Source organism: Bombus huntii, chromosome 15, assembly GCF_024542735.1.
Source record: "Bombus huntii isolate Logan2020A chromosome 15, iyBomHunt1.1, whole genome shotgun sequence".
NCBI lineage: Eukaryota > Metazoa > Arthropoda > Insecta > Hymenoptera > Apidae > Bombus > Bombus huntii.
Genome location: NC_066252.1, coordinates 4,120,291 through 4,144,835, shown reverse-complemented (window position 1 = coordinate 4,144,835; position 24,545 = coordinate 4,120,291). Strand labels below are relative to the sequence as shown.

Here is a 24,545-nt window from a genome sequence, read left to right as displayed (position 1 = left end):
CCAACAGTTTTGAAGAAACTATCGTCGTTTTAAATCGTGGAAAGCCGCCTGGACGATTGTCGCCTCGACGAAGAAACAAGTTGGGAGATCGTATCGAAAATATACGATAAGATAATAATAGTTACTCGATTATGTGCGAACGTAGTGATTAAATGGTTCCATTCGTATGATGTAAGGTATAGTCAGATTTATGAAACAGAAGTTACGCTGATCGAGCTGTAAAATTAGAAAGCAAGAAAATAATAATCAGACTACGAATTTTTATGAACACAATTAAAGAAGTGGAACTTTATTTAGCCTCTGAGGTATCGTTTAAGAACGTGCGAGTCTAACGATCAATACCGCCGCGAAGCAATAGTTTTTAATTCGAAATTTTCGGTTTTCTTGGTTCACAGAAGCAGGTCACAACGAGCAATACTTCCAAACGCGATTCTATGCAAACAGAATCAACAGCCACGAAGAAACGGCAGTGTTTCGCGTTGGAGTCGGTGGTCGACAACGGGCACAGCAACCGGAGCAATGCCTGCATCCATAGAAAATGAGATACCTTTCAGCAACATCGAAAATATAGGTCATGGAACGAAACGGAGAGGAAGCTAGGTAAATAGAATGAGAGTGTGCGCGCAGGTGTCGACAGAAGAAGAAAGAGAGTCAGTCGGTAGGTTTTATCTCGACCTGGTTGCTATAGGATTTACGAAATTAATCGTTGCGCGTGTACCCGTTTCACTTTTCACCGAGACACGGTTTTCGTTTAGCAACGCTAGGAACAAGCACGTCGTGCTTCAATACATTTCGGCGAGATTGTTGTGTCGATTCTAATAATTTCCAATAGTGTACGCTGGTAGCCGTACGTTGGAATATTTTCTGCCAAACGATACCGTTTCCAGCGGTATTTGAGCAAGCAAAAGGAAAAGCAAACAAGCAACAGCCACCCTTGACGACTGTTTAGATGGCAGAGATCCACTGTGAAACGCCTGTGCCTCGTGCAACACACCGGAAAGGTTAATACAGAGATCTTTTCTGAAACGAAATATCGATTGACGACGAACCGCTGGAGAATGGTGCTACCTCTGCACAGCTGTAACGGGAGACCCGCAAGAAAAGAGACGAGGCCTGAAGAGAAGAGAAGAGAAGAAAAGAGAAGAAAAAGGAGAGAAAAAGGGCGGGGAAAGAGGAAACGAGGGTGCCGCACGAACGTCCTTGCTCATATACCACCGGCAGAACCACCCTCCTGTTGCCAACCGGGCATCGATCCAACGACCACGTTCCTATGGTCTACCAAGAAAGCATCCCTTAGTGTACTACCCGTTTCCTTCCGCCCGCAAACTTCCTTTCCTCCAAGATCTATCGAGCTGTATTACTTTTAGACACGTTACCGGTCGTGAGAAAATTATTCTGAAAATTTCATTCCAATATCGACGTGCAGCTACGAATAAACGACCTCAACGTTGGACACTTTCCAAAGTTTTTAAAGAGTTTGACGCAAGTGTGTCGCTAATGCGAACATGTGGAATCTATCTTTACTCGTTGAGTTTATTTTTACAAAATATTCTATCGATTAAGAATGATGTATAAATAAAAAATAAAGGGAAGAAGAACGTCTCTGGTAGTTGGTATACATGCCAACAAAGAATTCGGATATTTACAATGTGGAAATATCATCATGATCGCGTTGATAAAGTTTGAAATAAACGCAAAAATGTGTGTAGAAGTTACATGATATTTATCGCAAACATGCACATTGCACGAATTCGCAAGATTATTTAAACAGTAAAATATTCATTATATTAATGGACGTCGATTCTTAATGGGATTGCTTTTAGCATTGGTTGTATATTTAAGCCAACTGCCTACGATATATTAATTTTTTACGTAATACGTAAAAATTTCCCATGATAAGTGTCCGAACACCTTCGTAAACTAGTGTATATGTATTCGTAAATACGTAAGATAGAACACGTTGAAAAGGTGAAAGGGAACTGCACTCGCGTATTCTTAATGCGGTAAAAAGACAATGCTTGATGTACACAAAGACTATCGAATACGTGAGTCATACTTCTTAAACGATATACATAACAAGAATGAGATAACGCTCCGTGACATTATCGAGAAACGAAACATCTGTCGAGGAACATCGCGATGCACCAATGAATCAGTCGTAACGCATAGAAACAGTAGAAATCTCTTTGTTACCTTGCTTTTTATATTCCATCTCATTGTTATCGTAATTCAAACGGATGGAAAGAATATCGTCTATATATATTATTATATTATATTATATTATATATATAGATATATTAAAGCAATGTTTAAACTTCTACGATTATACGAAGATCCTACAGTATCTCCGTAGATATACTACCAAATATATTACTAGAAGAAATATATTATCCGTACAAATTCAGAATTTTTACTACTCCATCCCAAGTAAAGCTATTATTCTTAGATATATTGGATATATTCCTCTTGGAAGACTAAAGATACACTAAGAATTTAAGGAAACTTTTAATGCATCTTCTTCACTTGTGAAAACTTTCCTCCTTTCTATATTCTTATTTCCTTGTTCTCTCTTTTTATGGTTGTTTTTATGTCCTTCTTATTTTTCGTATCCCTTCTTATCTTTTCCTTTATACCTGAATCTCCTTTCAGGTATCTTCGCACTGCTCCTTTATTGCACAATTCCTTTTTCGATACCCTATTCTTGCAATTTCTACTAGTTCCGCTAAGAAGTCCGGAGAAGCTATGAAATATTTTCTTTTTTTAAGCAGATAGATCGATCCTATGTACTATCGAACGATACTCGAAAGCATAACCGGTCGGATCGGCGAATTTTAAGAGGCTCGCCTTGTGCTCGATCTGAGATCAGCGTTTCTCCGACTCGTTTCAATTTATTGTCGAGCACGACGAGAGTGAGTCATGTCTCGGCAAGACTATCACCGTGCACACGTGTTATCGACGGTGTACGTTTACTAACGCCGTCAACAAAACGTGCTCCCTAACGAGAGGACGCACGACGCCATGCTGTACCAAGTTCTCATCATTATGACGTAGCTTTCCAATCAGCTGATGCTCGGTCAGACGTTCATCTTTGATGACGGCTTTCAGATACACGCACGAAAACGTTCTCTATTGACGTCGGCGATTCCACTTTAACTGATGCAACGTCACGCTTCATTTTCACTCTTTTGTCTAATTTTCTAAACCTACTCCAAGTTTAATATTTGTTTCTATTTGAAATGTTTCGTCGAATATTTCCAAATTTCCTAATTCATAAAACGACGACGGCAAAAATAACTTTTGGAAGAATCACAAATGTCTCACTTCGGTTTGCAAGGTTTCCTAATTTAAATCAGTTCGACCTGAAATGCTTGGTTGAATATTTAAAAGTTGCCGAATTTGTAAGAGTTCAAGATCACAAGCGATGGTGAAAATAATTATTGGAAAAACCACAGAAACCTCGGAACAGCTGAGAACAGATTAACGAAGTATACATAATTCTTTGTAGATAAGATAAATATGTCAATATTCTCACAATCTCATTGTGACGCACAATATATAGTACGTATTTAATCAGTTGATAGTATTGAAAACAATATCCGGTAAACCACAAAAGACTCCGCGCTATGATTCTTCACCATTCGACTAACAATAAGGGTCTTTTGTCCTCCTTCGAACGTATCTGGCTATTTTTAAACATTCGGTATGCAGAAATGGGTACGGACAATAAAGACCAGGAGGATGTAAGAGCGTCGATTCGGACCGTGGAACACGTCCAAACGCGTTTAAACAAGTTCTATCGTAGTAACTCCAATAATTTATACTTTAAGTAATATCAATTTCCACGATCAATTTCAATTACAAATATATTTCGATTTTCTTCAGGAATGTTTATATATAGATTTAATTCTGAATACCAAGTAAATTTTTATGCGCAATGTGTAACATGGGTGTACGTTCGGAATGGAGGGGAGAAGGAGCTCCTGCTGTTGGGACTCAAAAGTTAATGGTTAGGTTAGGTTTCCGTTACATGCATACATAGGGCTATTGCGACAAGATTACGTACTTTCACAGCATGTGAACTTCTCTATGATATTTATGTTGCTATACGCAAATTTAGTCGATTGCGATAGGTTTCTTTCAATTAAAATTTTACGTATAATTAAAGTCGACACGTCCTCCTCGAGCGTAGAATTTTCTGTTTATCGTTCGTATCTCTAATATGAGAGTGTGGAGAAAATTTCCTCTTACCTTTTACGATCAAAATTTTCGAAGTGCTCCGATACAGGGGGATCGATATCGCCATGAATTAATTTCACTCATGAATCGATATCTCGTTCGAGTAACTAGGACGATTTTCAAATAGGATGGCAATCGGTTAGACGCCGTTGTAGAACTTGTAACCAAACATGGAAATCTTTCTTCGAGCCGTGTTGCGACGACGCGATGACATAATTTCTCCACGTCAAGGCAGATTCGTGAATGGTCGTGTAACTTTTCACTGGAACACTGCACCTCTGCTCTTATTCGCATTACATGACCACGTCAACGAGACACCCTTTGTGATTTCTTTGTTAAAAGAGGGGTTGCGAGAAAAGAAGGGTAACGACTACTAGACGTTCAGGCTATTACGCGATCTCCATTTCGGAGCGTCAAGTAAAAATACAAATTGATGGATGGTTAAATCGTACACTGGAGAAGAGAGAGTAAAAAACGAAACTGAACCGTGTAAATTGGCAAACAGAATCGAACAACCCTGAGTTAATGATGGCGAGAATCCAGGCGCAGCTGACTTCTTATTCACACTATTTCCTCGTATTTCGGTTATTATGGGTTTGAATACTCACATGACGAGTCGCGAGATGATCGAAGATATCATATTAACGGTTTTGAACAATATACGGTGTACGCGCGATCGGAAGAAGCGAGCAATTAATGCGGACGGCCGTTTGTAGCACCACTGCTCACAGGTCAACCATGTTGGACTGGCAGCTGGCTGCTGCTGCGCGTGTGACGTCACGTCGTGTTTTCGTCACGTGACCGCAGGGCTGTACAAACAGTTGGTATTTCTTAACATCTCCCTCTAGCGGGGAATTTAATTTATTGTTATATCGAAGCCAAAGAAAGTCTAAAGAATTTTCATTTATTTTTCCTAAAACAAGGATGAAGCACCGTTAGAATGAAAAAGAGAATATAAATTTTGAACAACGTAAACATCAATAATGGGAGTAACTGTTTAACTTAATCGATGGATATCCAACTTTAATCTACCATCAAAGTGTCTTACAACGTAGCAAAGTGCAGTAAGAGGAAAAAGAATATATCACGTGATACTCGTAATTAATCATCGTTAAAGAACAGAGTAATACCATGTTTGCAAAGATACAGAGGAATGAAGCTCTAATGTAGAGGTACGTTTCCCAGACCACCAGTCCTGTACAAACAAATAAATCGAGTGGCAAAGATCGACGAGACAGCAATTTGTTCGTGTCAAGAATAGTGACGCGTGTTGTGATTTATAACACACTACATACGTATCAGTTCGTTTTTTGGGAAACAAACTTCATAAAAATAACAGCGAAATGGAATATTAAAAAAGTTTCATTGCATTTTTTTACGAGTGCAAGTAGCAACAGGAGAAGGTACCTTAACCGCAGAGCCTGCTCCCATAATGCGATCCTTCAGTTGACATTTTACCCCACCCCGCCAAAAACACAAACTCACGAGTTTCGTTCGCGGTCGGTGTTACGGCCCTAGAGTTCTCTTCACTCCATGCTCGTGCCATGAGTTGTAGCAATGCGAAAGAACTTTGCCGCTGCGCGACTCTGAAGCGAAGAGAAAAGAGATGAGATAAGAGAAGCGAAGAGAAGAGAAAAGACGGGAAGAGGAAAGAGGTGAAGAGAAGATAAGAGGAGAGGAATGAAGGAAAGGAACGAAAAGCGTAGAGAAAACAAGAGAAGAGAACAGAAGAGAAGAGAAGAGAGGAGCAGAGAAAAGAAGAGAAGAGAAGAGAAGAGAAGTGAAGAGAAGAGAAGAGAAGAGAAGAGAAGAGAAGAGAAGAGAAGAGAAGAAAACTGTATAGATGAGATGATGGGAACGGGAGGGAAGGGTGAGATGTGGCTAAAAGGGGAAGAATAGTTAGTGGTGGGGAGAGAGAGTATCGGTGGAGACGCGGCGCGGTGCGGCATAGCGCGCGGCACGGCTGCTTGGTCGCGAGGAGGGTGGCGGGGAGGAGGGAAGGCGTCGGCGCGAACGTCGGTGCAGGCGGGGGCCTGGGGTGTTCGAGGGTAGAGGACGATGGCGGGAGGTCGAACCGTGAAGCGGGGCAGGAGGCAGGAGTCGCGGGAAGGAGCCGTGCCTCCCTGCCGTCCGCCCGCAGTGCGCGCTACGCGATATCACTGGCCGGTCATGTGTGTGTCACTCTCACGTTCACACTGGTACCGTTCGGAGTGCTTGGTTACCGCGCTGCCGCCGTTACCGTCAACCGAGCAGTGTGTGTCCAGTATACACGGTGTGCGGCCGGAAGTTTAAAGTGCCTCTCGTTCCGTGTCCTGGACGTGGCGAAAGCAGGCGAAATCCTGTCGACGCGGGGGACATCATCGGGGAGACGACGACGACGAGGACTACGGGCGCGCAGGTGGAGCGGACTGTAAAAGGGAAGAAAGATCGGCTGCGTGGTGCGCGACGGAGGAAAAGGAAAAAAGAAGGAAAGGAGAACGACGACGACAACGACGAGGACGAGGACGAGGACGAGGACGAGGACGAGGACGACGAGGACGACGAGGACGACGAGGACGACGACAAGGTGTCGAGAAGAGGAAAGTGGTATATCGGAGCGGTCGCCAAGACGTTTTCGGTGGTACGGTGTCCAGTGTCCAGACGCACGTATGTAGGAGCAAGGAGTGGCTGCTGCTGGTGGTGGCCGACCGTCCAAGGAAGAGAGAAGAAAAGAGGAGAAAGGAGAAGAGGATCGTGCGCGCCTCATGGCCCTGTTGTTTGCTGGCCCGTCGTGATCACGAGGAGAGAAGCAGATCCGAGTGACTGTGCTGTTGGTGTCTTTGGTGAAAAATAACGAAGTGGTGATCGGTGCTCGGTTGTTCTTCTCTACGGTTCAGTGCTACGTGGGGTTTTCTTTTTTGGGGGAGAGGCACGCTCGCTGGAGGATCGGAATAGAGGAAAAGAGAACGGCACAGTTCGTGGGGGAGAGAGAAAGCGAGTGCGAGAGTGCGAGAGGGAAGGATAGCGAGATATACAGGGATAGAAGAAGGAGAGAGAGACAGAGAAGTGAGAAGGAGAAGTAGACGTATAGAGAAGTAGAGGAGGAGAAAGGGTGATTGGAAGACCCGGCTGGCGATCCGAATTCGCGGATTCGACACGCCGCGGTTGCCGATCCATAATATGGCGTACAAGTTTCGCGAAGAGATCGTGGGAAAGAGGTTTCTCTCGGTGAGTGGTTTCACCAAGCTAAAGGTGAATAAGATCAGTGAGTGGGGGTGGCGTGCAGGGGTGATTCGTGCTGCCAGTCACAGGGATAACGGCTGTCATGATCTTCAGGTGAGTATCGTCCACCTAACGGACATTCTTCGTTTATACGATTTTTGTCGTCTCGATTAATCGTAAACACGAGTCGAATTTACGTAGACTAACTTTGGTTCGATGCATGCGGCCTATCTGGCATCGCGCGCGCGACACGCTGTTTCTGTTTACATTAGCGATCGACCTTTCGAACATTCGAACTTCGCGTCTACTTCACCTCGTTCCGAGAAGCCCGCGCTTCTGCCTCTACAATACCAAAAAAAAAACCTTGTGTCATAGGTGTTTTTTTCGTGGCTGACACTACATTCCGATCGAAAAACTTTCTGAATATTGCATAGGTTATTTTCATCGTTTTTTCATACATTTCTCACGTTTCACAAAAGTCTCTTACAACGATAGCGAAATTAATCTACACAAATGTTCATTCGATAAAGTATTAATACTCTGAAACGAACAATGGCTATATAAACACGTGTTTTTTCATAGTTTTATGCGTTCTAAATATTATTTCTATGAATAATATAGATAGTTGGAAATATATCAATAGCTGATAGATAGAATACAATTGGAGTTAGTCGAGAAATCATGTGACATAGCGATTGAGAAGCAAAAATGTGTTTATACGCTTAATATCGAGACGAAGCTGTATTAGTATGTACATATATATAAATATAACGAACCGTTCCTCGTTTTACTTAGTCGATAAATATCTTTTCCATTCTAACTATGGAAAGATTCGCGGATTAAAAAGGTTAAAAAGATTCCTCGACAGCTCCTGTCGAATTTCAATGAGCCTATTCTTCCCAACTTATACATATTTTCGGATAATACATGAGATTCGAGGCAGGGTTGATGAATAGCAAATTCAGACCTTGATAATAGGATATTAATTGTATGTTAATAACATTCATAGCTAAAACAGAGTCATGATACAATACGATGTTCAATATTGAAAACTTTTTATTTTGCGGCACTTGACTAATATATCGAATATATTCGGTTGCAGATAAGTTGCAAATAATTATGTAAATTCATAGTTTTATCGATACAATTAAATAGATGGAACCTAAATAGGTATTTATCTTATCATTTTAATATTTATGTTTAATCCTTTAGATATCTTTGCATATTATATGTATACTGCAGATTTTTACATTTACTGAAATTTAAATAAAATTTGTTTTTATTTGAATAAATTTTCCATAAATGCATTAATATTCGCATCCTATCTATAGGTTACTTTCTGCTTTCCATTATCAAGTATTTTTAAAATTTAATTTATGGAGTACATCAATTTACTCTCATCCAGAAATAAAACGAATATCATTTATGTACTTTGCTGTCTATTCTACGTTGTACAAAATTATTATTACGAACTTGTTGTTGTTACTTCGTGTCTAAAACGTTTTATCTTGAAAATATTTAGTATTCTCTTATCAGCACTTGTTGATTCGTACGATGTCTAACCAGTCTTAAGATCAAGTACTCTTCCGTTAAACCGTCTTGAGATAGACGATTGGTCTGTTGCTTGCAACTTCTCGTATTTCATTGAATAAGTCTCGTTTATCATACGCGCAGAACAGAAGAAATAACAATTAGAAATAAAGGCGATCATCTGCAGAACTGGGCAGAATTCTTGTGCATGCATCTTTTAGGAAGCCATAAATCGGTCGACGTTATCATCCGTTCACGATCCATCGAGAAGCTGTTGATCGAATTTGATCAGAGATAAGCGAGTTTAAACGGCCGCGAAATCGTTGCCAAAACGCGAACCGAAGCAAAATAGGCAAGTTAGCGTTATGCTCTGCGTTGCTTTTGTCAGATTACGTAAGCTATCGTGCGATCCGCTTACCTGAGAGTTTCTTTTTTTCGTTATCGCGACATAACATAAGTCATAACTATTCTAGTTTTCGAGGACGTTGTCGGTACACATATGTATATACGTACATCGCAAAATGCAACCAATATGGATTATACGGCCGGTTTTTATCAATTACACGGTGCGTGGCCAAAATTTGCTGAAGTTTTCCATTAGCCGTTTAAAAGCTACCTCGATCAACTCGATAAATTGAAAGCTACCATAAAGTGATGATAATACACGACTATTTATGTTATCTTCTTGCGATGTATGAATTTATGGAGGCAAGCTATTTGTTTCTTGAGAATGGAATATTAATCGAGTACGTATGTAATGAAACTAAGAAATCGATTAGAAATGGACAATTAAGAAATCTAAGAGACTCTCGTGTATCGTCTCGTTGGTGGATTATATTGGTTGAAAAACCTGTATTGTTAAACGCGACAAAGACTGAAATCTTGTCTTTATTAACAATAACGTTCAGTTATGCAACTAAGATAGCTTACATTTCTGCACGATTACACGTCTATCGGTTAAGTAAAGTCATTTTCGTAATAAACGTTGTTATCCGGTTCAAAATTCAACAACAATTGAAATTCAAATTCGACTATGCTTATACAGTGATCTTCGTCTTTTTAACGCGGAATTTCATTTCATTCAATAATTCATTCAAGGATATTTACGCGTGGTTACAAGTACAAAGTCCTGTATTCTAGCGCTCACGTTGTTTGGTGCGAGTCAGTTGAAAATTTTTAAAGCCAGACGTTCCGTTTTATTTTTTTCAACCGGCTTTTACGAAGTCCAACTCGAACGCCGAAAAGCAAGTGTTTGGTGGCTCGAAATGTATTTCTTTCCAAAGAAAACACGTTTCGAGACCCGGGTCCCTATAATTAATGTTCGATAAATTCGAAATGAAATTTTGATATCAACATTAATATTTATGATATTATATCGCGTACATTAATATTCCTTTTTGACCGTAAAACCAACCATACAGCTAAAGCCGATATTATACGACCGATAAAATTGTTTTGTTTGTGGAAAAGCGACATTAATTTTCTCCGCCATTCAGTTCGAATCATTTACATATAATTCAACGTTCGCACGTAGTGTTACCAGTAAAACGTTTCAGATATCTACGTTTCCTACGTAGCATATATATTCCATTAACATAAGCATACAGCTACACTAGCGTTCGTTTTATCGAAGTCGACGAATCAATAATGAATCAATATAATTAGTAGTGGCAATTATAACTTTTTTCTGCAATCACCGGATTATTGATTTAAATCGTCTATTACAAGACTTGGAATTGTTTTTTATTTATACATCACCTGAAGCTCAGAAAATTACAAATGTCCATTTCATTATTGCGTACTGGCTTTTAAAAATCAATTTAATCGCGTCTTAATACTTCATTCTACGTAGCTACGATAAATAATTAGAAGCAATGAAATCCGATTTATTCCGAGCTTTTTAATTAAAATACGTCTTGCTGACAAATAAACGACGGTGTCCACATCATCATTTTGTTAAATCATTCTTGTAACTCTATTATGCGACGAACTACCTAATATTTATTTTAAATCGACCACTACGAGCTTACCATTAGCGTTTCAAGAACTCTGCCCCGGCTACTCTAGGTATTCTAAATGTTTTAAGCATCGAGCCAATTGTAGGCTATTCCAGATATTCTAACTACTATAAGTGTTCTACTATTCATACTGCGTATTACTCTAGATTGACAAGATGCTCCAGAAGTTCTACGCGTTATACTTACTAGACTTTGATTATTCAGGTGCTATAAGCAATCTGAAATTGTGAATTACAACGCCTCAAAACGTTATATATGTTCGAAATTTTAATATACATTTTCAAATTCGTTTCAAAGATCGATACGATCGTGATAGCTGCGTCTGGTTACAGTGCGAATCAAATTTTGTAGCATTTTCCAAAAACGTTGCAATACTTCTGCGAGATATCCCCTACATGATTAGGTTTATTGGATGATTGGACGTTTGTTACACGAACGACTCGATGTCGAATTCGTCTGCGAATTTACGATGGCGCCAACAAGTATCTGGTCTCTGGAATGAATTTAGTTGACATCTGTTTACTATTTACCAGTCGGAGGTCATTCGCTGCGCTGGCATCGAGCCGTGGTCCGAGGTCATTGAATGCGAAGCGCTTGTCGCGACCGTTCGCTTTCTCCTTCCTCGAAAATGATACGATTCTGTTCGATGGTTCGGATAAAGAATAGATTCTATACCGTTTATATCGGCGTGGCTAGGTGTCGATGCGTCGATTCCAACGAAAGCCAGTCGACCAACGAACGTAGGCATTTTCTACATAAAGTCATAGTATGCTGCAACATACTAATTGCATTATTCTTCTATATAATTACTATACGTTTGATTTTCATAATATCAAGTAACACGAAATTTAATGTACTTGGACCTCTATAGCATTCTGATTTTATTCCTAATAAAGCGTTCTCTTTTCATAGACCCGGCGTTCATTTCCGCTGTATAGCAATTAATTGGCAAGCAAAATTATTTCAAGCGTAGGAATTCAAAGATCTCTTTGTTTTAACGTTTCAAGCTATAAAACACGATTAAAATCTAATTAAAACGCGAACATTTATCGTTCTCCTCTATAAATGCGTTACATAAATCTGCGGATAGCTTTGCTAACAATTAACACTGATAGATCTATGTGTTTCACGATTTTCTTACCAAGGAGTATCGTCCTCTTATAGAACTTACCATATTCTGAGCAATTCAATGGAATATCATATCCTAGTACCATCCAAAGAATGGACAAAATTTCTCACGTACAATTTTATAGATTTCTTTCTGCGGCCAGTCGAAAATAGCTGCCCCTTGCATTCTCCTTGGCAATCTACGAGAGAAAAGCAATGTAACTGTAGGAAATTACCCGAAAGTGTTAGGTTCAGGGCCCTGGTAATTCGTCGACCGCAAATTTCGCGGTCCAGAGTTGGCAATAATTTTGGGGTTATCGGCATGCCCGGGCCCCCGTTTGTTCTTTCTTGGAGATTCATGCAAGCCGATGTGCCTCGTATGTGCTGCATAACGGTGCTTCGCCGTGGACGTGGCAGGTGCACGAAAAAGGCGGTCTGTTCCACCAGTTCGATGGAGACGAGGCAAAGAGGGGGAGTTGTTTCGACCCATTTACGATTGATGAAACATTGATATTCCTCTCAGATCGGTCCTTGATATTGTACAAGGTTCCCACCGAGGTCCGTGAAATTCGCCTCTTGCCTGGCGTTCCAAGAACGCCATGATATTCGTTTTCAAAACGGCGACGATCTCGGTAATCGTTCCAATTTGCATTTACGACACGTTGCGCCAGTTCTTGCTAATTTGCACTGTTGCGTGTATTCCGTAGAATCCACTCAGCGGAATTTACAGCTTTGTCATACCGCGTTTCGACTGCTGCCAGCTGACGAGCTTTCTTATAAACGTCGCTCGTGTCTTCCAAGAGCCAAGTACGTTGAAAGTACATGTTAGAACAGTCGATGGTATTTTGTATAGATTGAAAACTATTCATCGTTTGTATATTGGTCGAAATAGTAATAATTATCGTTGTATTTTCATATATTTTAACTGAAATTTTATTGTATTATATCTTCTTTATAAAATCATTCGACAGACTATTCAACACGAAATTTGTCGATCAAAGTCGAACACGAAAACATACGAAATGATTGATACACGATACGTTACATGGTTCTTTTTTGAAAAAAAAAAAAAAAGAAGACAGGATGCCTAAGGTCTGTCGTAATTTATGCTCCATTTGCTAGAAGGAATTCGAAGGAAAGCCAGGACTCTGCTGGCTGTGGCAAGACCGAGATTTCCTTCGTCCTCCTTCGACACTTCTCTTTCCTCCCCGTCTCCTGCCGTTCTCCACTGCGGCCTCTTCTCCGTAGAAGAATTCCATTCACCTTAAAGTGCAATAAAACGAGGAATAGCGTCTACCATTGTACTTGCGCTCTACCATGTAAAAAAGAATGACGCGTCTCTGATTCACTCTGTTCGCGACTGAAAATAGAAAAAAAGATTTATCGATGAATTTTGTAAATCAAGTGACGGTCAAGTTACAGATAGGCTCGTAGCAACTGCTCAGCATGGTGAATATTTTCTTAAAAAGAATTCAAACATATCGATGAGAGATTCTTTTGATTTGTTGCAACAACGACGAACGTGGACACGGCTCGTTTTCGTTACGAGTCCATTAATTATACGTATTATTTTACACTGATCGAGAAGCAGCAGGTGATGTCGATTAAATGCAAGTTTAACACGTTGCTTCAAAGCGAAACAAAGGTAGAACGTGTCTGGCTTTGCGCTTTCCTCTCACCAGGAAATCCACTTTGCCTTTTCCCCTGTCCTCTGCGGGTTCAAAAGAGTCGGTATCATTAGCTATGGGGTCCGAGAAGATGTTACATATTCGTAAGAGTCGCGTGGATCAGGTCTCTTTACAAAATCACTTCTTTGGTTCGAGTCGTCCCTTACACTCTGTTGCTCAGAGGATTGCCTCAGCCGGATGATTCCAAAACTCCGGGTACATAGGAAAGAAACACGTAGATAGTGATGTGGTTCGTTCAGCTCGTTAAGAAGATCACCTAACCGTTCGACCGACTCGAGTTAACGAGCTTTATTTGGTAAGCAGGAAAAAAGACTTTTTGTTCCTATCTTCCGCATTTATCTCGATTTTTTCCATAGCTCGCTTCGTGGTTTTAAAAGATCGCTGAATAAATGTCAGGATGCAGTTCCGTTGTACTTTTCTTCACGGACGAGCATCTATTTTGTAAATTGCACCAACTTTCAAACGTTATAATTACTTTTCAAATTAGAGAAATTTTGATACCGCTTAATTTTGGTCAGTTAAAGGAAGCAAAATTGCCTGTGGATATGACCGGTGAACAAGGGTAACGGATTTTACCACTTAACCGAATGAAGCGGCTGACTAACTAAAACGGTTTCCTGCCTAAAACGGTTAATTGACCAAAATAGTTGGCTAACGCAACTATAATGCTAGTTGGACAGGTTAGATATTGGTCTCGGTTATTTTATTCAAACTAAGAGTAAGAAGTTTCGTTATTATTTTCCTCTTACCGTTCACCTTTAATTAATTGTATTCCCTTGCTGCTAAACAGAATTGTGGAACGTGTATACAGGAATTTACAAAAGTATTTGAATATTAGAGAAAGTCGATATTTCGAACTTTTTTGGAAGTTAAACACGTCTATCATAATCACAACGATCACGTTGCGTCGTCTTAATTATTCAGAACTTGCACACCGTTTATATGTTACTCGTCGTAAACTTTCATAAGAAATCACATAATTACTGCAATAGTCAATTATCTGCAACCGATGTACATCCATACTTGTCCCAATAGTTTATCCTTGGAAGATGTAAAAATTAAACGGGTTATTTTCCGTATTTGTCTATTTAATTCCTAATCAACTACCAGGTTGAGCTATTGCGATTTAATTCGTTAATCAGACTTAAGATTGATTATTTATCCGGCACAAGGTCGCTGGTCTGAGCGATATCACAGGGTCAAGTGACTATTTTCGTAGCGTCCTATAGTCGATATTTCGAACCTTTTCCCTTAATTTCATTATCGACGATATCCGCGTACGGGATATCGAATTGATTAAGCAACACTGACGTCAGTTTATCATAAGCGTTAGGTAAATCTTGGTGCCTCAGAAGTTGCACGATATCATCTGGATTACATCACATCGAACACTAAATATTTCGGTCATTACGGTAATCAGTGTTGTCCCAAATAATTACCAAGGATAAGAACATAATTGGGGCAAAACCGACGAAGGTCGTAGCCGGAAGAGTCGGATGTAGCCAAAACCTTTGATAAAGTAGAGCGTAAAATATGACTACAGTACGGCGATAAAGTACACGTTCAGATTGCGTTGTTGTCCAAAACACGTACAAAAATATAGAGCATTCGAAATGAAGAAATTTGCTTTAAAACCGTTAAAATCAGTCTGGCAACTTAATCGTTGCACGGTGTCCAACCAAGATTGAAAGTCACGAGAAACCAATTTCGACGTTATAATTTTCTTCCAAACATCTAACGCATCAACCGCTTTTGCATCTGAAACTGTGAAAACTTCGCTGCGCGATACATCGGATGCACCAAATTTCCCGGTCAAAAGCTGCGTTCTTTGTGCATCATTTCGTTTGAAAAAGTATCCGTCCGTAAATCGCGGGCGCGATCTTGGAAACGGCGCCATACATTTCACGAGACAGTGTAGAGTCGCGTATCCGCGATCTTAGTTAGCGATCTTTCAAATTCGCATATGGGGAGGGTTGACTGTAGCGACGACGCGACGCAACGAATCTACGAATTGGAAACGCACGAATGTGCTTGTATGTAGTTCAACGACCTCGATCGAACCGCGTGAAATCACGCGTCACGTTTCGACGACGAGAGTATCAATTTCGTTGTGCAAATATTCAGCCGTAATAATTGACGTCGAAACCGATCGCGGACGTTATTTCGAGGGCCCTATCATTATCGTGAGCATTCTAATATTAAAATCCGGGTGCAACGGCCGCGATACGGTTAGAAGATGATGCGGTTCGATGCACGCCCTGCAGGAACGTTACCGAGGATCGTTTCCATTCCCCTCGCCGGTTTCACCGGCAGATTCCGATTCGTTCGCCAATATCGAAATATTTCGGTCTTTGTCTGCTCGTTGATATTGTGCGTTATGCAAGCTCCGGCACCCACGCGGCCAGACACGCTGCCGCGACTTTCTATCGCACGTAAACCGCAGTCGCGGTTCCTTACACTGACTCATGCTCGTAGGGATTCCGGAAAAAAGCGTACGCTAGGATCCAGAGGTATGAAATTCTTTCTTTCGCTCTTTCTTGCAACGAAGGTTTCCTTGGAAAGTGTTGAACAGTGTTAGGGAGAGCGCGAAGGTAGCCGATAATTTGATAGATATTTTGTTATTTACAATTATCTAGGTATTTATTTTCAACGACAGAAAACGATAACTCCGTATATTTCAACAATACGATTCTCTTATTTTGTGGTGGCAACTTCTGAAAATGAATTTCGTCGCGATATTCTGTATTATAGGATGCGTTGTAATAATATTGTACGATATGATAGTCACGCGAATATTGTTGTACAGCAGTCTATATCTAAATCGTGAATCATGAAAGTTTGATTTTTTTTTTTTTGCAAATAAAAGAGAAGGGCATAGTAAAATTGGCGAAAAAACATGCAAGTCAGATTTTGACCGCAGGGACAGTTCGTCGGATTTCCCGTTCATGGTACTGCTAAAATTCCAGAATGAAAAATAGCGAGACTCTTTCGCTGGGTGAACTGTAACGCGCGCAGACAATGGCCCTGTTACATTTTGCTCGTTTTCGTCCGCGAAACAATCCTGTTCGGTTCCTGCAGTTTCGAGGGTACTTTATTCTCGCGAGACAAAGACACGCCGGACAATTCCGCGTGATACGTCACACTTTGCCCGCGTTTTAATGAACTTTTTAACAATCGCGAGACGTTCTACGAGAATGGGATATATGGACCATTGTATTTTGCCTATGGTGCTTATTTGAAAGATCGTATATTTAAATAATTTATTCCTTAGGTGTTCAAACCGCGAAAATGATCATTTATCCCTTACTCTGAATAAGAATTCGGTTTGGAGGATCTGGATGTTCATAAAGAAATTTCTCGTACGTTTCGTTATTTCTTGTGTTCCCCAACCTAACCTCAACCTAACTCCAACCTAACCTCAATCGGCTGCCAATAGTTCCAGGCTAGAACGTAATTTTACTTCAGGTTAGAAATTATGCATTAGTAAAATTTTTGTTGTAAAAATATTTCAGACAATTCTTATGGTAGTTTCGTGCAATTTCATACAATGCAGTACGTGTAATACTTGTGTGACAGATTTCTGAATGATGTAATAAAATTACATTTTGGCATCAAATTTTGGCAGCCACTGTACGAAGATACTAGCTTAATAACCGCAGACAAGAATGTATCAACACGTAGTTAATCTTATCGTAGATATAATACCGTGCATTTTGATGTTAATACCGACCCTAACATTCATAAATTTTCTTAATACGTCACTACTGCGTAAAATGCAATTTTATCATAAAGGCGAAATATTCATTTTCAAAGCCATTCCTCTGTATTTATAACGTTATTATTTCATCGTGTTTATATGTACATTATTATTTTCCAAAAACCGAAACAATAACTTTTGATATGATTTCCGCTTATGTTACGACAAACGAATATTTCGTACGACGAACTTTTTCAACAACAACTAACCTAATTCTCATTTCGCTTTTAATCATCGTTCACGATTTTTCCAGCGAAAGAATAAAGCCCAGAGAACAATACAGACGTTTCAATTGTTTGGAACCTTAACATCATTATTTTGTTTATAACAAAAGTCAAACTTTTAATTAATGAACATCGAATCCGATCGTACGATCAGTTTATCCTTCGTCTTCTCTAATATACAGTACGCCTGGATAATGTTTTAATATATAAATTATACCAAAACAGCTTCTAAGAATTTTCAAATTCTACAGCTTGTAATTCAACGAATAATATTATTTTATTATTTGTTTCGTTCTTTCCATTCGGCATAGTATAACTTCCAGTTATCAGCCATACAACCGTGCATGATCTCTATCCAAATAATCTCTACCCGACAATTCCAATGATATTGGATATTGATAAATAAGATTGGATTTATGGGAAATTTGAAGATGGGAAAATATACATAATGTGGAAAAATATATAAAATATTCGATGTATGGTATTCGTAATAATAATATGTAGTAGGTGGAAGAAGTCTCAGCTGAGATTCCAATCTTTTAGTTAACGAAATCATAATCATCGCGATCTATCGTGTACAATGCGCGTTGATGGGCACCTCGTCGTTAGTACTGATTAATCAAAGAAACAAACAGAGAAAAGGAGGTAGTGGTCGAAGGGATTGGAAGGTATCGCGAGCTATTGCAGTTGCAAGTCTGGGTAGACACGGTACACTCCGTCACATAGCATCAACCCACCTATTCAACGCCGACTCGTTGTAAACAATGACTTCGTGTCCGACCCAGATTCTAAGCCCACGTAGAAAGCGGACTTGCTTGCATAATCCGAACGCGGAGTATACATATGCACGATGCAGGCTGCGTTCGTGGTTCGTGTGCCGACCTCACGACTCCAGACGAGTCTTACACCTGTACAGAACACCGATATTGCGTGAGTGTTTCGTATATTCGTATAGGAACCGGCGTTGTTCCTCATCCATCGATCGCTTTGGCTTTCCATTCTTTGTTGATAACTGGTTACGCTGTTGAATGGTTTATCGAGTAGCGCTAGCAGACAAAAGCACGTGTGCTCTCACGGACGACGAGAGACGGTGAATCGAAAAAAGAAATGGGAGAAGAAAAGGAAATGTTAATAGAGTGAAACGCCCATACACACGACAGATAGTTTCAGAAGTTTGTCATGAATAGTAGCTAAAGACTGCGTAAATTTCATTTATTAGTCAACCGCGAGCAGAGTTACGCTTGACTAAGCACCGTCGTAGAGCGTTGAAAATTTCGAGCGACGGAATTTACGAATTGTCGACCAGGAATTATTTACATTTTTAGGATCGTCATTGGTACAGGGGTTCAGCTGCAGTTACCGAAAGAAGCCGGTTGCGTTCTATGGTTATCGTCTAGCAGGCAAGAAGCTGTTCCCGTTAGCTGAGCACTTTCACCCGGATCATCACGACCCAGATGATCGTGTCCCTCTAACGGGCCCGTCTTTTCTCCTGGCCGATGCACAAGTCCGAAGTTGCTCGCGAATATGAGTTCTAGTCCTCTGAGTGTTTCAACCGTGTTTCAACCGCGATCGCGGACAATGCCGCGAAAAGCTTGCCAGTGTTCCGCTTGCACGGTTTTCAAGCGTGTGTATGCCTTGGCCAGAGGCTGTAGAAAACGGAGGAAGATGGCTTGCTGCCTAGATGCAAAGAGGTAGAAGGAGAAAGAGAACCGGAGAAAGAAAAGAGAAGAAACAGTCGGGAGAACAGGTTCCTGGCAGACCAGGCGACTAACCGCCAGGGACCCAGGTCACTCACCCAGATTCTACAAACAGCCAAACACACGGACCTTTCCTTGCTTCGGTTTCTCCTCCTCGGTTACTTTTCTTCCCTGTCTCTGCTCTTTTCTTCCTCGAACCTTCGATAAACCTGGAATATCGCGACATCGGGGTCAAATCTATCACGAGGAATCTTAGGTGAATCGACGTTAGTTAGGTGAAAAATATTTGTTCGATTCTACGTCTCTCTAGTACACGATCAGTGGATTCAATTGGATTTTCTTAATTGCAAAAAATTCCGTAGTCGTTGTAACGCGTGTAAGAGGATTATTCTGTATGCATTTAGTCGCGTACTTGACAAAACAAGCGAGAGGGACGGAGAGAAGAAAACTATGTTTGCTCGGTGCTCCGCTTCGAGTTAGCCAGGAATCCATCGTCTTCGTATATTTTCACACGTGTAATGTTTTCGCGTCTTGTGGTAGGTTTGTCTTAAAGACGAAAGACTGATAGTGTATCGGACAGGCAAACGTTTCGATATCCTTGTTGCAGCGATTGAATATTTTGTGAAAGACTAACGCTTACTCTTCGGGCAACATCAACGTGAATTTTGTTAAGAGTACTGGCATATTTTTAGCAATAGCAGAAACGAAGAATCCAAAATTAAAAACGACGAGTTTTATAGTTCAAACGTTAATAAACACATGACGTACATCTGGTGCCTGCGTCTTTCGCGTACTGGAAATCCGCTGTCCGTGGATAACGTTTGATCGATCTCGTCGTGACATTTGGCCGCGGCTCAAGACCTTTCCTATCGTTCACGATTTCAGTTCCATATTTGCTCGCCGAAGAGTGTAACACGTGTGTAAGAACGAAGCAGAGGGATGCTAGTATAACTGCATCACGTCCATAGCTTTGTGCATGCGCTACACTCGCGAGCTCCATTATAGATTTATTGTTCTTCTAATTATACCCTGTTATTCTTGCCAACGAGCCACGCGGATCTGCGTAACTTTAAGGATCTTAACAAATTTTCCAACCGATTTATAAATGCTATAATTTCTCTTCGTTTCCTATAGGAATCCCTCAGAAGACAAACTCATCCATTTTTTATCAATTTCGTAATTTCATTACGTAAGTAAACGATTGATATCGAATACTGAAGAAACGAAGGGCTAACTTCCATAAGACGATCGATCGCAAGAAGATGACACAAATAAAGATAAATCGTAAGGCAAAGTAAAAAAAGCAGGGTTTGCGATATCCTCACTTTCAATTTGTCGAATTGATCGCTATGGCTTTTAAATGGCTGATATATAAATTACGAAGCAAATACAAATTGAAGTGCTTATTCGACGATAGGTCATCTAGAACGAGATGAAGAACCACGAGTCCACTTAAATGACACACTTTCTTTATCTACCGGTTTGTTGGTTTTAGAACAGCCGATGTTACATGTTACGCGTTATCAGTAGGTTGTGTACCCCTCTCGAACCATTCAGAGCGTGTCACGAGATTTCTCGGATTGTTTCTTCGAAGGAAGGGTTCGATTTCGTCTGTCTTCTTTATCTGAACGCGTGCAAAATCCCACACCGAGCTGCCACGATAACGATGACGATAGCTTATCGTCAATTGCTTAATTTATCTCGACGACCTTTTTGACCTCGCGCTTCAGCTGATCTCTATTGGCTTCCGATTTTAACACGGAGATCTGTGACGTAACGGGATGCCTAAAATTCGTTACGAATCCCCCTTTAAACTCTATCAATTTGTTCTGCGAACCTATGTTTTCCCCGTAAACCGAATATTCTTAACTGTAGTTTTTAATTAATTAACGTATAATAAATAAAACGGTGTGCAAGGACGGTGTTCTGTAGCCACTGTGTATAGAAGTTTGATTAATCTGTGCAAAGTTCAAGATTAAAGCTTAGATGACTCTAATAACCCTACCTTTTTATATTTTATGTATTTGCAACGAACCGTGCACGTGGAAATGCATACGAACAGTAGCGTAGGTTGATGTTGGTGCAGGGAACGGCGGTTAACTTACGGTGAAGCACCTGAAGATATCGAGGATGTACAGTTAGTCGACCTTGTCTGGATAACATTAAAAAATAAAAACGTCACGCCGACGCGCGGTATTTATTGGCTTGCGCCATGGGGCCAGGCACGCTCGCTGACCACCGACGAAGCGGAAGAAAGAGGGGGCAAAGAAGCGCAGAAGAGAAATATACGGTCAAAGAATGCAGTTCTTGGTGCATTCCAAGTCACGTGCTTCTGCACGGCCTGTAATTTTATTGTCGCGCGAATATATATCGCCAGCCACTTAAACGTCTGTTGTCTTTTTCGTTGGCTGTCGTTCTGCCGATCTCGCAGGATGAAAGGTCGAAATCGTCCAGCCACTTCTTCGTTTAGAAGTGCGGCTCGCTCTAATGACTGGCAGAATCTTTTTCTACGAAAGAATGGGAACGACGCTGTTACGCTGCTGTCAGAAAAGCATCCGCGATTCTCTAGATGCAGCCAGGCGCCGATTAACGACTCCTATTAAATCTTTCGCTGGCTACCTTTAAACTTGCTATTATTTTCCCAAGGTAAAAGATTAAGCTGTGGTTCGCATACCATGCAGTGTTTCGAATTAGACTTTCAACGATAGCCGCTTTTGAATTAATTTGACAAATTTGATCGCGATAAGCGTACAACATTCGTTAGCGAACATCGGCGAGATCGTAAATTAAACTTTCCAGACGCAACTCAAACGACTCCATACTAAGAATCCTTTTGCCTGTATCAAAGCCTCTGATCCTAATCTCCTCCTACTTTTGCCAATTCGTTTCTACAGATATCTGAAATATAATAATTACATTCCACGCCATATACCTCAGCCGGGTCGTATTTTCTACGCATTATTCAAGATGAAACCGGTCGATAGCCACATTCTTTCTTCTAAATTCTACGCGCTAGCGCCCAGAGTGTACGTGTATAGACTTTAAGGAAGCAACAAACTCGTAACGCACAAGGTGTCAGATAAATGGGAAAAAGTGAAAAGGTCGTAAAGGCGTAGTTATTTTCTTTTTCCTTTTTATATTCTCGCGAGGGTGGAAAGCGTGTCCTGGTGGGGCACGTAAGGGCACGACAAGCTGGTTCGAGGTTTCCGGAACGACAATGTGCATGCGTGCACCACCACGTACGTGCGAGCGTGCGTCCGCCTTTTATCTGTATGGTGGCAGTGCACGTGTGCGCCGCCTTGCATTATGTCACAACGTGGCCATGCTGCGCGCGTGTGCGCGCCACTGTATCGGGGTCAATGACCCTGACGTGTACGTACTTATACGGGCCGTGCCGACGACCCTCGAATTTCGATACTCGCACCGGCCTCCGTGACACTCACAAAAATTCGAACACGCTTTCCGTAATTGTAAATCGTTATCTTCTCGCTTATCGGCACACGTCGATGACTGATACTAATTAAACGCGTGCTTCTCTCAAGGAGGTTTATTACGATAGCGTTATTTAGTTACGTGTATAGTGGTAATTATGCACTTGGAGGTAATCGATGCGGTTTTCTAAATTTAACGTTAGAATAGGAAGATTATGCGACGTTTTGTACAGTTCACTTGGTAACTAACGACGAGACCGTAGGATACTTGCGCACGTTCGTGTTTCTGCGAACAAGACGAAAGTAGCGATTTGCTTGGCAAAGTAAATTTTATTAACGGATATTTCAGTAAGAGTACTATCGATGATAATGGTAAACTATTTGAAAATTAATAACGCTACTCTTCGTAGCTATGATTAAATTTCCTTGCGTAAATAAAAGTCTACCACCCGCGGCCAAGAACTGCGCGTAATAAATACCGGTTTTGAAAGAGATAATAATTTGAGAAGAAGCCCGCTAACTTTTCGCGTAAAACGCAATTTGCCAGCGAAATCCGTTGCCCGTATTTAGTGGCGGCCCACATAGTCTTTTTGCTCCGGCGAAGGCTTTTTCCTTTAACGCGAATAAACATAGGAAATACTTTTAACAAGCCTCGTATTTTAAGCTTCGGATAACGGGAATTTTATAATAACGAATAAAACGTATGGAAAATAAAGAGCAGAAAGCTACTAAACTCTAGCAAGAGGAAGATAGTACAGCAAAGTGTAAAATGAAAGAACACGGTCGTGAATAGATAAGTAAATGATTAATTATCTTAGTTGGATTCTTTCGTCTTTTCCTCGAAACTCTTCTTTCGCAAGTAGTCTGAATCACGATCGTGTGAAAAATAATCCAGAGAATACGACAAAGTTAAAGGAAGAATAGTTCTATATATTTTCATATTGCTAATAATAAAAGAATAAATCGCATAAACTCGAAGAAATATAAATATTTGAATTCTCATATCGCGCATCGAACTGTTATCGAAACTTGCCAACTTGTTCCTTCGATTTGCGGTTTCTAACAAGCAGTTCCCATTTTTCTGAATATTCTGGGTTATCGTGAGAGCGAGTGAACATGCACTGGCAAAGTTCACTTGCTTTTCACGCGATCCCGATATACGAAACGGTCCGATGGAAGGCGCGCGGAGCGCCCCGAATCACAAACAGAGCCAGCATCCTTTGAAAAGTCCGTGCACTGGCTTGTAGAAGAGGCCATTCGGACCAATCGCGATGGAAACACGCAGATAGAGGCGCGTGTCTGTGCTCGGGCTGCGAGAGAGGCACGCTTCTACGCTAACAAAAACGGAATGTCTGTAGTGGCCGCGCGTTAAAAGTGTGCACTTCAGTTTCTTCCGTGCCTTTTCTGCGCTTTTTTCGTGGCTTTCGAACGGCTCGCTGGAGAAGGGGGCCTCGTACGTGCGAGGAATGCGTGCACCGCGACACGAAAAACCGCCTATCAAGATATTCGACTCAACACGGACGGATGTCTTATTTCCCGTAGCTTGCGAAATCGAGAGCCGATCGACAGGCTTCTTTGCGATAGTTATTAGCTGCGAGTTTTCGCCATCATTTGCAATTCAGAGAGTCGGCTGCACGCTCGATCGATTCCCCTGCC

At 40.9% G+C, this 24,545-nt stretch overlaps 1 protein-coding gene and 1 long non-coding RNA gene across 5 annotated transcripts in view; one reads left to right on the top strand and one right to left on the bottom strand.

The window, feature by feature from the left end:
- Nucleotides 1-7,383: 7,383 nt before the first annotated feature.
- Nucleotides 7,384-24,545, top strand: part of LOC126873686 (probable JmjC domain-containing histone demethylation protein 2C) — a 230,421-nt gene continuing 213,259 nt past the window's right edge. For all 4 annotated transcript variants that reach the window (XM_050634785.1, XM_050634786.1, XM_050634788.1 and 1 more), the window contains exon 1: nucleotides 7,384-7,551. In XM_050634785.1, the coding sequence (XP_050490742.1) occupies nucleotides 7,396-7,551 (156 nt within the window). In that variant the 5' untranslated portion in view covers nucleotides 7,384-7,395. The remainder of the gene's footprint in view (nucleotides 7,552-24,545) is intronic.
- LOC126873768 (uncharacterized) lies at nucleotides 17,170-21,172 on the bottom strand. Its single transcript, XR_007692530.1, has 3 exons — nucleotides 20,227-21,172; nucleotides 19,557-19,667; nucleotides 17,170-18,669 (listed from the first exon to the last, which is right to left on the bottom strand). It is a non-coding gene; the product is annotated as an uncharacterized LOC126873768 (long non-coding RNA).